General features: G+C 37.4%; 1 protein-coding gene across 4 annotated transcripts in view; it reads left to right on the plus strand.

Moving 5' to 3' along the window:
* The window catches only part of LOC150089094 (OTU domain-containing protein 5-A-like), a 176,940-nt gene that overhangs the window by 145,833 nt on the left and 15,728 nt on the right, over positions 1–15,379 (plus strand). For 3 of the 4 annotated variants that reach the window (XM_090371059.1, XM_090371057.1, XM_090371060.1), the window contains one exon: positions 2,111–2,303. In XM_090371059.1, the coding sequence (XP_090227185.1) occupies positions 2,111–2,303 (193 nt within the window). The remainder of the gene's footprint in view (positions 1–2,110; positions 2,304–15,379) is intronic. The other variant, XM_090371058.1, reaches the window with a different exon arrangement.

Raw genomic sequence — 15,379 nt, forward strand, 5'->3', positions numbered from 1 at the left:
CCATGTGATATTGCACGTGCTACAGGCCTAAATGAAGCAACGGCGAAAAGCACATGACAATTGCAAACTTGACAGGTTGAAAATTGAAAAGGGCTCAATTGTAAAGGGCTTAAAAATTTTAGAAAACATAGACTCCAACGAAGAACGCGTTATAGCTACAAAGCAAGGAATAAAAAAATTATTAGCTTGCTACGAAGAAATTCTGCGTGAAAAAAAGGAACGCGCTGTGTCGTCAGACGAATTTGTTAGATTTTATGAAGCCATCGACATCGAAATAACTTTTTAACGTAAGTCATTTGTTTTTTTAATACATATTTTGTATTAATATGTATAAAGAACTGCAATTTTATTAATATTTTTCTTCTAAACTAGTGTTTTTGTTAGTCCTTGGTCCCAATTAAGCAAAATTTATATGTATTTATATGCAAAGTTGTACCCCGACTTACGCGAATTCGACTTACGCGATTTTCGTCGGACCCCACCTATCGCGTAACTTCGGGGTATTACTGTATATTGATTACGAAATAAAAGAGCTTTTTCTGTTGTAAATATTTTATTGATCATTCACAGATTTTCTTAATTTATAGAAGACAAGATACAATGGATTTATGGTAACTAAAGTAAGAGATGTATACTTGTGAGTACAATGTATCTAAATATCTCTGTAAAATAGCACCGATTAATGTACCAATCTTGTAGTTGAAGCGACATATGCAGCTGTTAGGGGTACCTAACAATGGAATGTAACAAAAATGCGAGACGAAAAAAAAAATTGTTGACAAATATTTGTATTGTTGCAATCATACTGCAGTAGTAACTTCAGGAAGCATGATTGTGATATTATATTATTCAAAAATTTTAAAAAATTTAGAACTCCAGACACTGTCGTATTCAGTTATCAGTTATCATCGTAAGGCAAGGCATGATGACCAGGTTTTTTAAGGTTTTTTTTTTTTTTTTTTTTTTTTTGTTTTTAGATAGACCTAGGAATGTTTTACACATTCACTTATACGCATGAATAAGGTGGTAATAAGCCGCATCTGTCCACCCCCCCTTAAGCCGCATCTGTCCACCCCCTAAATCCGCCCCTGACTCGAGATATCATACTGGTCACGAAAATTGCGTCACATGCCCTAATCACACTACTAGTGCAAGCGTGGGAAGCGCCTCTGGTGGAAGCCATGGATAATGTCACTTCCATGACTGATCAAATTTACTGGCTAGAAAGTCGGAACAACTGCAAGCTCATTGTTAAAATATTCACAGCTCACCGCTGAGTAAGAGTTATATAAAGGTATTCCTGGAAATCATCGTATAGGCAAAACAAAACATCTCAGAAATCATTTTCCTTAGAAAATAGAGTAATATTTATGTACTCTATGAGACTATGGCAATCCTCTCCCCATTCCCTTTATCTTTTGGCCTGTGGCAAAATGGCCTGTCAAGGCCATTTTGCCCTTTCTTAATGCCTACTGTAGGTTGTTCCTTCATATTTTTGCTCCCCCCATTTCATGCTTTATGGTCTCCTTTGATAATGGCTGTTTTTATTAATTATTTCTTTGTAATACGTCAAAGCATTATCAGAAGAGAAAGGAGTTACTCTACTATAATCCTTTTTGTGGGTAAATAATGGTGAAAAGGCATGGCTACAGAACCAAAGCAGGTTTCCCTGTTTAGAAGAATAAAACAAGTGAAAGAAAATGGAAACAGAGCAGTTGAATAGCTTATAATGATATGCTACATTATAAGTTATAAACTGTTCAACTGCTCTGTTTCCATTTTCTTTTACTTTAAAGTACCCAAAAATTTGTACAAGTATTTTCAAGTAAATTATGTTTTACATTAATTTTGTCTTTCAAAATCTTTATAGTATTCTTTTTATTTTTGAATGTCTTCTAGTCACTAAATACATGCGACTGCATGTCTTTGTCATAGCAAAATAATATCAGTAAACATGAATTATAATAATTTTTTAAATGTAATATATGCTTTCTATAAAACATATGTCACATTTAACATAATAAAAATGCATACATCAGCTTTGTTTATTTTGCATTCCTTTAGCTGTTTTAGATAACCTCCCTTCTGATATCTTGACTTAATTTCTTAGAAATCATTGCAGGCACGATCAGCAACAGCTACTAGTAGTTCCAGCCTTTCATCTGACTGCATCAATGGAGGGATGTCTCCTCAGACAGCAGGGAGGATATCTCCTCGTTTACGCACAAATACCTCTACGTGCAACAGTCCAAAGACAATAGAATGTCATGCAGATGAAAAAATATCAAAAACGCCAGAGAAAGGTTTGAATTTCATTTTTCCCTTTAATTATAAACAAAGGTTAGTAAAATGTATATTAATAAAAGCAAAGTGGCTATTAATTAAAAAAAATTATTTGTTAATAGCAGTCAATGTTAAACAACCTTAAGCATTTTGTCACTGAGAGAAAAAAAGTTAACTGCAATGTAGCATACTCCATCTCAGGAGTGGCCAGGCAGCAAACAATGGTGTCTGTATGTATCTGTCACACGATGCTAACTTGTTTGTTTATTAATTAGAACTGCTTAAAGTTTTATCTCTATCTGATAGTAGGCCTCATGCAAATTTTGTCTCGGAGCAGGTAGATCTACCTTAGTCTTAACCATGCATGAAGGTTATCATGTAGTACCTGACAGGTCCCTTGCAAAAAGAATCTTCCTGATACAGTTTTTGCATAGTAATTGTGTGAAAGCGCCTGTCATGTAGCACCTCACAGGTGCTTCCCAAAATTTTTTTAACTGAAAAGTGTGTGTGTGTTAATTTAACCTTCCATCGTGCACACACCCTTAATTTGATTGATGATTTCATGGCATCAGTGAGACAATCTTTTTTTATTTTTTTTATTTTTTTTTTATTTAAAAAAAAAAATTTTAGGTTTTTTTTTATTGAAGTGAAAACTGATGTATTGATTATTATTTACTAAGCGCAATTAAAAAATATCAAATGAAAATAAATGAGAGAAACTAATAATAATAAAGTTTTTCTATTATTATTATTATTATTATTATTTTTTTTTAATTTTTTTTTTAGAATTTCAAGGTTTTTGATCCCTGGATTGAAAAAGATTTGCTCACTTGGCATCTGCAGATGTAACATGAATGTATGTATTTTTTGTCAGCTGTTTGCATTTAGCTGTTAAAACCAGAGCTGTGTGTCAAGATCGAGACATCTGTCATCTCAGTGATGCCATGTGGAAATAGGAATTGCCTAGAAGAAAGATAGCCATCTCTTTTGCTTGCCTTTCAGATGTTAAATGGCAAAATTACAGAAAAATTAAGTGATGTTTGTCAGATGCTGCATTCTAGCAATGGAAGGTTTAGAATGCATTGGAAAAAAAAAGTAGGAAGAAGGAAGGAAAAAATGGAGATAAAAGAGTATAGAATAGGAAATAATTTTTATTTCCTATTCTATACCAATGCTGTCTGATTGATAATTTTAATTTCTTTGCTATTTAAAATTATTTTTAGGATAATTTATTTTTTCATTACTCTGAAGACCAGAAGACCTGACCAACAACTTATTGTCGAGCATAGTAGCCTTTCATTATAGTGATCATTTAGTATTAGTATTAACAGTAGCATCAGCCAAAAAAAAAAAAAAAAAAATCCATTTCACCTATCCAACTGTAATACTCAGAGCCGGATTTAACGGCGGGCGCACCGGGCACGTAAAAGAAGGGCCTTCAGAAGAAAGACTTCTGAAGGGCCCACGCAAAACCCCAACAAATTAGTTGAACATATTAGTTCAACTATAATAATATGTTCAACTATTAGTTCAAAACTTTGTGATTATTATTATGCTATTATTAATTATATTATACATATATTATATTCAAATTTTATTGGAAATAAAACATTAATAGTACATAATATTTTTTATTTATTTAAAAAAATGATTGACATGTATTTTTATTTTTCCTGTTTCTCTCTTTTTTAAGGGGGCCCAATATTTTCTTCTGCACTCGGGGCCTCAACCGACCTTAATGCGCTCCTGGTAATACTTTCTCTATTTCTTCCTCGAATGTACTCAAACTGTCTACTTGCCAAACAACAGATGGAAGCTTGTTCCAGCATACAAATGCCCATTGGCTGAAGACAAACTTACACAAATCTGTTCTGCAATCATCCTTCCTCAATTTGAATTTGTCTCCTTGTTCATAGTCTGAGGAAGAGGAAAAATATCATCAGTATTGGGTTTGCACATGCCATTCAAAGCCTTAAACACAAAATGGTTGCCATTCAGATCATATAACATTGGCTTTTTACTGCCATACGGTTATTTTCGTACCAATCCATTTAGCTACATCCTCAGAAATTAGCTGCATTCTCTAAAGTATGCTTGATGCCAGCACAGCTCATGGAGTTTTCTCTATGGTATACAGGAACTTTGCTAGCAGGGACAAGGAATTGATTATCCCATTGTATAAAGTTAGGCTGCATCTTGAGTACTACAATGCAGAGTTATCTGGAATGTGTCACTCCTCACATTAAGCATGGAGGGGGAATTACCTATATATTATTACTTTTTTCCTTCTAATCTAAATAATATTCAGTTTCGGTAATGAGAGTATCACCATGCAGGTGAAGTTTTTATGGCCCCAGCTAATAGAGAAGTTTTTCATAAATTTTTGCCACTTTATTGACTTAATGGGCATATTAATTTATTTGCTAGAAATATCTTTATATTCCTAGTTACAATACTTAGTTCATTTTGAATTTAGATAGAGATTTTATAGGTTAATACTTGGTATTGGCAAAACTTGTACCATTTGAAACTTGCTACCATTGTAGTATATTAGATCGATACAGAATAGCATAGTGTATATCTTGAACTTGATAGCGTAAGGCAGTGGTTTTCAACCTTTTTTTAATAGCGGCACCCCTAACTCATTTTATTTTGTGGCACCCCTACTCAATTTTCTGCCTGTTAGATCCAATTTTTTTTCTCTCTCTCTCTCTCTCTCTCTCGCTCTCTGTATGGTGTTATATGATAGTTATTACATATTTATAATTATAAAAATTATATATATGCAGTATATAATAATTTTATTCTTTATATAGAGGTACTAAATAAGCATCAATTATAGATCACCACAAAATTAAAAAGATACTGTACACCGTTTTATAATGAAACATAAATTAAAAAATAATAAGTTTTAAGTAACTTAAGCCCAAATTATGTGGCACCCCTGGAATGTTATTGCAGCACCCCGGTTGAAAACCACTGGCGTAAGGTATAACGTAAAACTATATAGCGTAAGGTATATACATACGTAGCTGAGTGATCAGGAACGCCAATGCAGTAACACGCACTCTTTGAATGGCCCGTGACTGCTAAATATGATTAACATTTATATTGATTGATTTATTGTAAACTCCACTGACCTGGTGGTTGTGCTGGAGTATAAACACGAATATTATTACATACAGGTCTGGAAGCCTCATTTTAGGAAAGATGTAAATCTGCTGGAATGGGTGCAGAGGAGGGCAGCAAGATTGGTGAAGAAAATGGAATTGGTGGCCTTACCAAAACAGGCGGCACCTATGTAGCCAGGTGGGCAGGAGCAGCAGTGCGCAGCACACGCTTCTTGATCAGACTGGGGTTCGAGCCCGTGACTACCAAATTCGGAGGATGTGGAAAGGTCAGAGAATGATCACCGCATATCCCCGGAGCAATATGGCCTTAGTTGCTAATGCTCCTAAAAACCAATGCAGTAACACGATGTGGTCACAAAGGAACTGGATGCAAAAAATAATTTTGATATCATATACTTGGATTTCAGGAAAGCTTTTGACACTGTTGCGCATGGAAGACTACTGTACAAATTGGAGCAGTATGGTATTAAGGGTAAGTTGCTACAATGGATAAAAGGATGGTTAAGTGGGAGAAGACAGAGGGTGGTAATCAAGGGGTGCTGCTCTTCGTGGACTAATGTTATTAGTGGAGTCCCACAGGGTTCGGTGTTGGGTCCACTGTTATTTTGTGTATTTATCAATGATATTGATGAAGGTATATCAGGCTTAATGTCGAAGTTTGCAGATGACACAAAGGTTGGCAGGGTTGTTAATGACAGTAATGGCAGTGTGCTACTGCAACAGGATCTAGATAATTTTGGCAGATGGGCTAAGAAGTGGCAACTGAAGTTCAACCTTGACAAATGCAAAGTACTGCATATGGGTAGAAGTAACCCCAGAGAAACGTACCAACTGTGTGGTACTACACTTAAGGTGGTAGAAAATGAAAAAGACCTGGGAGTAATTGTGCAGTCAGATATGAAGTTTTCTGAGCAATGCAGACAGGCTGCTAGGGCAGGTCATGGGGTTTTGTCAATGATATATAGGAATTTTGCTAGCAGGGAAAAGGAGGTGATTGTCCCTCTGTATAAGGCAATGGTCAGGCCACGCCTTGAGTACTGCGTACAGGTCTGGAGGCCTCATTTTAGGAAGGATGTAGATTTGCTTGAGCGTGTACAGAGAAGAGCAACACGATTGGTGAGGGGAAATGAAGGGATTCTCTTACGAAGAGAGGCTTAAGTTCTGCAAATTGCAGTGGCTGGAGACTAGGCACCTGCACGGTGATCTGATTGAGGTCTATAAGGCCGTCAATGGGTTGAGCACGCTGAATTCTGATGGGATCCTTCCACTTGTTCAGATTACGAACCTACGGGGACATAAGTTCAAATTAAGAAAGGATAGATGTAGAATAGATGTGCGGAAATTTGCCTTTAGCCAGCGGGTGGTTAATTGCTGGAACAAACTTCCATCTGTCGTTGTGGAAGTTGATAGGTTAAATAAATTTAAGGAGGAACTGGACAGGCATTTGGAGGGAATGGTGTGATTTTTTTTTTTTTTTTTTTTTGGCTGATGCTGCATAAGCCCCTACACTTGCTTTCTTGCATCATGTGCCACTACTACTACTACCAAATGACAAACAACCAAAACAGGCTTCGGTATTATTGATCTCAAGATGCTGCAATTTACAGCATCTTGAGACTAGGTACCTGCGAGATGATCTGATCAAGGTTTTTAAAGCTATGAATGGATTGAGCAAGCTTAGTGCTGATGGCATTCTTCCTATTGCTCAGACTACACACATGAGAGAGAAAAAATACAAATTGAGGAAGGATGGTTGCAGGATAGATGTGAGTGGATTTGCTTCACAGCCAGCAGGTGGTTGGAACAAACTTCCATCTGGTGTTGTGGAAGAGTGGGCAGCTTGAATGAATTCAAGGAACTAGACAAATTATTGGAGGAGGTGGACAAGTGATATGGAAGATTTTTTTTATATTTTTTTGGCCGATGCTTTATAAGCTTGCTTATAAAGCATCGGCCATATGATGCTTCCTTGCATCATATGCCTCTAATAATAATAAAAATAACAACTGGAGGCCATCCACACAGCCGTATACTCTGCTGACATAGCAGCCACGTGGTTGAAACAGTGAAGCCATGTTGAATTTTGAATTAAGTGTGAGTGAAAGTAATGTCAAAAAGTAGCAATAGGCAAGGTTAAGGCAAGATGAAGAAATTAAAGCTAATGTATATTTTATAGTTGACCCAACAGAGGCGGAGAAAAGGGACATAGAAAGGGAAAAGGAGAGAAGATAAAGAAAGGAAAAGAAAATAACTTATTGAAATACCAAAACAGGAGTCATGTTGGTATACTGGCTGTGGAGAGAGCTACTACATGCTGCGGCTGTAAGAGGCCGAAAGTATTATTGCTAGTCTGTTCAGCGTATTTATGGTATGTTGCAGCAACCTCAACTGTTGGAAAAAGGAGACAGTAAATTGGACAAACTTACAGTTAAAATTAAGAGGCTATATTGGGTGGTCGGTATTAAACAAATAAAGTAGTATGTCTCGGGATAGAAGAGAAAATAAGCTTACAAAGTAGCGATAAATAAAATTAAATAGTCACTAAACTTTGTATTATGCAAGAAAAGTACGTATAGTAGAAAAATAGCATCTCTATTGCATTCAGTAAACTAATGGCTCATGAGAAATAAGAATGTAGGGAATTAGGAAAGTGAAAAGATGTTGGAAGAAATAGGAAAATTAGGTTGGACTCAGGCAGTCTGGGTTTGCGATTCCTATTCCTGTAGTAGGACCCTGAACATAGTTCTGGGAGTATACTTCATGTGTTTAAGTCAGTTATGGTAAAATAAAATTAAAACAAAGTAACCAATCGGTGGGTACAAGTTTTCTAGACTGTAAGACACCAAAGAGGCTGTGGGTATTATCTGTACAATATGTATAAGCCTATAAGTAGTAGGATTTCAGCTAGCTATAATACTGGTAGTGAAGTTTCTGACCCAGTCAGAAACTTCACTACAAGTTTCACTACCAACTAAATTATGTATGTTTAGATACGTTGACGGTTTATTAGTAATTAATTGCACCAATTTTCTAAGATTTTGCAAATATTTATCATCCAGAGCTCACACTGGAAAGAACCAATTGCAATAACCTTTCTGCTAATTACTTAGATCTGGACATCAATATTAATAGCTCACATACTACAATCAATATATATATATATATAATAAATGTGATTCCTTTGACTTTAATGTAGTTAACTTCACTCACTAACATATCAAAAAAGGTACATTCTTACATCATTCTTTCCAGTGCATTAGGATAGCTACCATTTGCAACATAAAAATAAATAATTCATAATATCAGAAACCTCTAGCAATAATTCAGACACAGCATGGGTTTGTTAAGGGAAAGTCTTGTCTGACAAATTTGATATCATATATTTGGATTTCAGGAAAGCTTTTGACACTGTTGCACATGGAAGACTTGTACAAATTGGTGCAGAATGGTATTAAGGGTAAGTTGCTACAATGGATAAAAGGATGGTTAAGTGGGAGAAGACAGAGGGTGGTAATCAATGGGTGCTGCTCTTCTTGGACTAATGTTATTAGTGGAGTCCCACAGGGTTCGGTGTTGGGTCCACTGTTGTTTTGTATATTTATCAATGATATTGATGAAGGTATATCAAGCTTAATGTCGAAGTTTGCAGATGATACAAAGGTTGGCAGGGTTGTTAATGACAGTAATGGAAGTGTGCTACTGCAACAGGATCTAGATAATTTGGGCAGATGGGCTAAGAAGTGGCAACTGAAGTTTAACCTTGACAAATGCAAAGTACTGCATATGGGTAGAAGTAACCCCAGAGAAACGTACTAACTGTGTGGTACTACACTTAAGGTAGTAGAAAATGAAAAAGACCTGGGAGTAATTGTGCAGTCAGATATGAAGTTTTCTGAGCAATGCAGACAGGCTGCCAGGGCAGGTCATGGGGTTTTGTCAATGATATGTAGGAATTTTTCTAGCAGGGAAAAGGAGGTGATTATCCCTCTGTACGAAGGGTACTAGGAAAGTTTTGCAATATGACGCAACAATGAATCACAGGAAGCTGCTTGTTGCTGCATGTTGAGACATGTTCATACGTGCATAGTAGCCGCCGCGCCAAGTCGATGGGCTCAGTTATTCATTAGTAGTGAGAGTGTAAAGTGCTTGCGATGGCATCGTGGTCACGAAATGAGATAAGGACAGTTTTGCGGTATAATTTCGTGCGTGGTTTAACCATAGACCAGTGCTTAGAAGAAATGACTCTTGCACTAGATGATGATTGTCCACATCGTACAACGATATTCAGGTGGTATAGAGAATTCCAAAGGGGAAATTTCACTCTGGAGGATTCGGAGAGGCCGGGAAGGCCACGAACGTCAGTTACGGAGGAAAACATTACTGCTGTGAGGAAAATGCTTGACGAAAACAGGCGAGTGACCTACCAACAGATAGAGGATACTTTGGGCCTAAATGCACCAGCAATTCGTTCGATTCTGCAAGATCATTTGCTCGTGAAGAAACTGTTCTCTCTGGGTGCCGCATCAACTGACTGAAGAGCAGATGACACGACATGTGACTTGGCGCCGGGAGATGTTAAAAAAGTTTGATAAGGGACAATCTCGGTATGTGAACAACATCGTGACAGGTGACGAGACTTGGCTGTACTATTACGATCTGCCGACCAAGGCTGAAAACAAAGTTTGGGTCTTTGATGATGACGACACACCCGTAATTGTCAGAAAATCCCGATCTGTAAAGAAGAAAATGATAGCTGTATTTTTCAAATTGAATGGAATTGTGGAACGTGACGTTTTGGACACGCAGAAGACAGTCACAGCTAAGTGGTATACTGAACAATGCCTGCCTAAAGTCATTGGATCTATGAAGAACCTGCGGCCAAAGTCAAGAATGGACACCTGGTACCTCCATCACGATAATGCTGCAGCTCACCGCGCCAAAGCCTGCACCGAATATTTGACCACGACAGGACTAAAACTTCTCGAGCACCCTCCCTACAGTCCAGACCTTGCTCCCTGCGACTTTGCACTGTTCCCGCATGTGAAAATGAAGCTAAAAGGGAGGCGGTTTTCCAGTGATGAGGACCTTCTACGGGCTTGGGACAATGAGTGTGCTTTACTCCCTAGTGAAACTTGGCAGAACTGGTTTAAAGATTGGTTTCGGAGGATGGAGAGGTGTATTGAATGTAGAGGAAATTACTTTGAAAAAATTAAATAAACAAAGCTGTATTGCAAAACTTTCCTAGTACCCTTTGTATAAGGCAATGATCAGGCCACGCCTTGAGTATTGTGTACAGGTCTGGAGGCCTCATTTTAGGAAGGATGTAGATTTACTTGAGCGTGTACAGAGAAGGGCAACAAGATTGGTGAGGGGAATGAAGGGATCCTCTTACCAAGAGAGGCTTAAGTTCTGCAAATTGCAGTGGCTGGAGACTAGGCACCTGCATGGTGATCTGATTGAAGTGTATAAGGCCTTGAATCGGTTGAGCACGCTGAATTCTAATGGGATCCTTCCACTTGTTCAGATTACGAACCTAAGGGTTTATAAATTCAAATTAAGAAAAGACAGATGTAGAATAGATGTAGGAAATTTGCCTTTAGCCAGCGGGTGGTTAATTGCTGAAACAAACTTCCATCTGTCGCTGTGGAAGTTGATAGGTTGAATAAATTTAAGGAGGAACTGGACAGGCATTTGGAGGGAATGATGTGTTTTTTTTTTTTTGGCCGATGCTGCATAAGCTCATACACTGGCTTTCTTGCATCACATGCCACTACTACTCTACAATAAGCTTTTGGACAACAAGTTTCCTCCGGTCTACCTTTATTACCATTTTAATAAAACACTCCATATCATGAAACATAAAAAAGATGTTCAACTAGCTAGCTGATAACCTACTGCTTACAGGGTTGTACATATTGCGCAGATAATATCCCCATCCTTTTTGGTTTGTTTGTTTGTTATTTGGTTTTTAAGAGCATTAGTAACTAAGGCCATATTGCTCCAGGGATATGCGGTGATCATTCCCTAACCTTTCCTCATCCTCCATATTTGGTAGTCATGGGCTTGAACCCCCGTCTAATCAAGAAGCTTGTGCTACACACTGCTACGCCTGCCCGCCTGGCTACGGAGGCACCTCCTCTTTGGTGTCTTACTGTCTAGAATGCTTGTACCCACTGATTGGCTACCAAAGGAGTATTGGATTTATATTTACTTTTTATTTTAATTTACTTAATTTTACTTTGTTTTAATTTAATTTTATTTTATTTTAACATAATTGACCTAAACACGTGAAGTGTACTCCCAGAACTATGTTCGGGATCCTACTACAGGAACAGGAATTGCAACCCCCAGACTACTCAAACCCAACTTAATTTTCCTCTTCTTCCAATATCTTTTCACTTTCCTAATTCCCTACATATTTATTTCTCCTGAGCCATTAGTTTATCGAACCACAGTAGAGATGCTATTTTTCAACTGTACGTACTTTTCTTGCCTTATAGAAAGTTTAGTGACTATTTAATTTTATTTACCGCTACTTTGTAAGCTTATTTTCTCTTCTATCCCGAGACATACTACTTTATTTGTTTAATACCGACCACCCAATATAGCCTCTTAATTTTAACTGTAATTTTGTCTGAATTACTGTCTCTTTTTTCCAACACTTGGGGTTGCTGAAACATATCATAAATACGTTGACCAGAGTATCTCTCTCTCTCCACAGTTAGTATACCGACACGACTCCTGTTTTGGTATTTCGGTAAGTTATTTTCTTTTCCTTTCTGTATCGTCTTTCCTTTTCCCTTCTATGTCTTTTCTCTGCCTCAGTTGGGTAACCATGAAATATATGTTAGCGTTAACCTTGCCTACCGCTGCTTTTTGAAATTACTTCTGCTCACGCTTAATTCAAAGTTCAATATGGCTTCACTGTTTCAACCACGTGCTATATTTCATGTTAGAAACAGAGGCCTTGCTTCTTGCTGTCTTTCCTGTGGTTTTGACGGTTCACCCTTGATATTGTTGAAATCATGGGATCTACAGCATTAAGGGCATTTTTATTTTTCAGGTACCTTCCGGTTTTTCCATAGTTTTGATTTCCAGTTTTGTTAGCTCGTTCCCTTCCTCTCCTTCACTTTCTACTTACCTATATATATATATATAATATAATAGTAATAGACACTAGAGTGATAATAAGGAATATTTAAGCGATTATCGACCTGGGTTACTACTATGTAGAGTAGTATGCACCCAATGATCATAAATAAATATACAGGGTGTTTCAGTTAAACGTTTCAGAACTTCTAAGAGGGGTAGGGTATATCCTGACAACTCGAAATCATATAGCAATGTGGGGTTGGAAATGCTTTCCTGAAGCGGTGTTGTACACAGAAGCACCATAAAGAAAAGAGACCGTAAGTGAGAAATCGTTTTAATAATACATGAAAAGAAGCAAAAGGTACATGGATTAAAGTAAGTGTTCGAAGTTTCTTCCACGGGCTACAATGCACGACTCACATCTCCGACGCATGGACATCCGAACATTCTGGAATACTCCAGGCAGCGTGTCCAGACACAGCAACCGGAGGATTATGCACCTCGTATTGCTTTCGCACAGTGGTACCTTGGAAAATGTGCTACAAATCCCCTTTTTCCTGCTGAAGTGTTGTTTTCCGATGAGGCATCCTTCACAAGGGAAGGAATTTTCAACACGCATAACGACCATATCTGGGCGGTCGAGAACCCGCATGCAATACGATGACGTGCAGCACAGATTCGACTTTCGGTCAATGTATGGGCCGGTATTATGGGAGATCACCTCATCGGACCTTACCTGTTACCGTGTCGTCTAACCGGACCTATCTACTTGATCTTTCTGCAGCAAGTATTGCCACAACTTTTGAGAGATGAACAGATTTCTGCATCGACGCAACACACAATGTGGTTCCAACACGATGGAGCCCCTGCCCATTATAGCGGAGATGTTCGTAACTACCTGAATGTCACATTTGGTCAACAGTGGATCGGACGTGGTGGTCCCGTGCGTTGGCCTGCTCGGTCACCCGACCTATCATGTCTTGATTTTTATTTCTGGGGTCATATGAAATCGCTAGTTTATGACACCCCTGTTGACAATGCTGAGGAGCTGGTTGCAAGAATCGCAGTAGCTGCCGAAGAAATTCGAAATTCTCCTGGAGTATTCCAGAATGTTCGGATGTCCATGCGTCGGAGATGTGAGGCATGCATTGTAGCCCGTGGAAGAAACTTCAAACACTTACTTTAATCCATGTACCTTTTGCTTCTTTTCATGTATTATTAAAACGATTTCTCACTTACGGTCTCTTTTCTTTATGGTGCTTCTGTGTACAACACCGCTTCAGGAAAGCATTTCCGACCCCACATTGCTATATGATTTCGAGTTGTCAGGATGTACCCTACCCCTCTTAGAAGTTCTGAAACGTTTAACTGAAACACCCTGTATAAGCAATAATATATATTGCTTATCTTGTTATTGCAATCAATAACAAAGAACACGGCATGCACAAATTGCAACTAACACGATATGTGCAAGTGTGAGAATGGCATAACAAATTTCAAAGCTTAAAAAATAAGAATGAAGAGAAGATTCTGAATTTTTTTTTTTTTTTTTTTTTTATATGATTGAAGGGTTCATGGAAGAAGGGAAACATATTTCACCATAATAACATAAAAACCCACACGATTCCAGCTGTCGGTATTATCGCACATTCAGTAATATCGAGTTTACTATCTGTTTATAATAGATAACACTAAGAGAAAAGCCCAATAAATTGGAAACTGCTAATTGTTTTTATTGTTTTATAGTTGTGACCTCCAGAAACCAGACCGGACCACGATGTGGTATAGTGACATAACATGTGGTCCGGTTGTAGGGTAATCTCAAGTGCTGCGGTCTCCTGCCCTGATTAAATGGCATTTTGTCCCAATTAAGCGAAGAAAAGCCTGGCTATTTTCTCGATTAGGTTCTGTTCTTTAAGATTTGTCCCAAATAAATGGCTGTCCCAGTTAACCAGTTGCCCAAATAACCAGAATCCACTATACTTATAATTTTTACTACTTATCATCCGTTTGCCTCTGTCGGGTCAGCCATTAAATATACGTTAGCATTCATACTCTATGCACTACGATTAACCCGGCTTCCGTGCTTATACAAAAACTTAGTTTCTTTATACGTGCTACGTATATTTCATGTTAGAAACAGAGGCCTTAGTTCTTGCTGCTTTTTCCTTGGTTTCGATGGCTGGCCCTTGAAAAAGACGTTAAAATCATCAAAATTGCAACATTAAGAACTTTTAATATATTATTTTTGATATGTTTTTACCTTTATTTTTGCAGGTTTGAATCGAATTATTTTTTGACTGACAACAAACCTATCATAGGTCAGTAGGTAGTACAATTAACCATAGGTTAATCTCAACCTATGGTTAATTGTACTACCTACTGACCACTAGCCACATTGAAAACATAATCTCCTACAATTATATTTATATATATTAAATGTAATATAAAATCAATGTTTCAGTTGATGGATAAAAATAAATAAGCAAGGTAAGATAGATGCACCAAAATGTGCAAAAATAAAATATAATTAAGTGTTTTCAGAGTGGGAAAAAAGGTTTTTGAATTATATATAGATTTTTAAGTAAATTTGGAAAATATATTGGTGTTGGAATTTTATGGAAATTAGAGAAATTAAAATTATTTAGAACAAGCATATGGTATAGGGTGAGGTATTAAATTGAGGATGAGGAAGGGATAACCACTCCTTTATCCTTTCCCAATCCTCAGTTTAGTCCAGATTTGGTTCATAATTATGGTTTCTGTATTTTTTATTTTCTCCAAACTTATTTGGATCTATGGAGAAGGTGTTGAAGTGTTGGATCATGTTACACGGGAATATTCCTTTTAAGGAATCCAGGTTAGTGAGCTTC

This window comes from Mastigoproctus giganteus, chromosome 3 (genome assembly GCF_048544385.1).
Source record: "Mastigoproctus giganteus isolate SK-2022 chromosome 3, ASM4854438v1, whole genome shotgun sequence".
NCBI lineage: Eukaryota > Metazoa > Arthropoda > Arachnida > Uropygi > Thelyphonidae > Mastigoproctus > Mastigoproctus giganteus.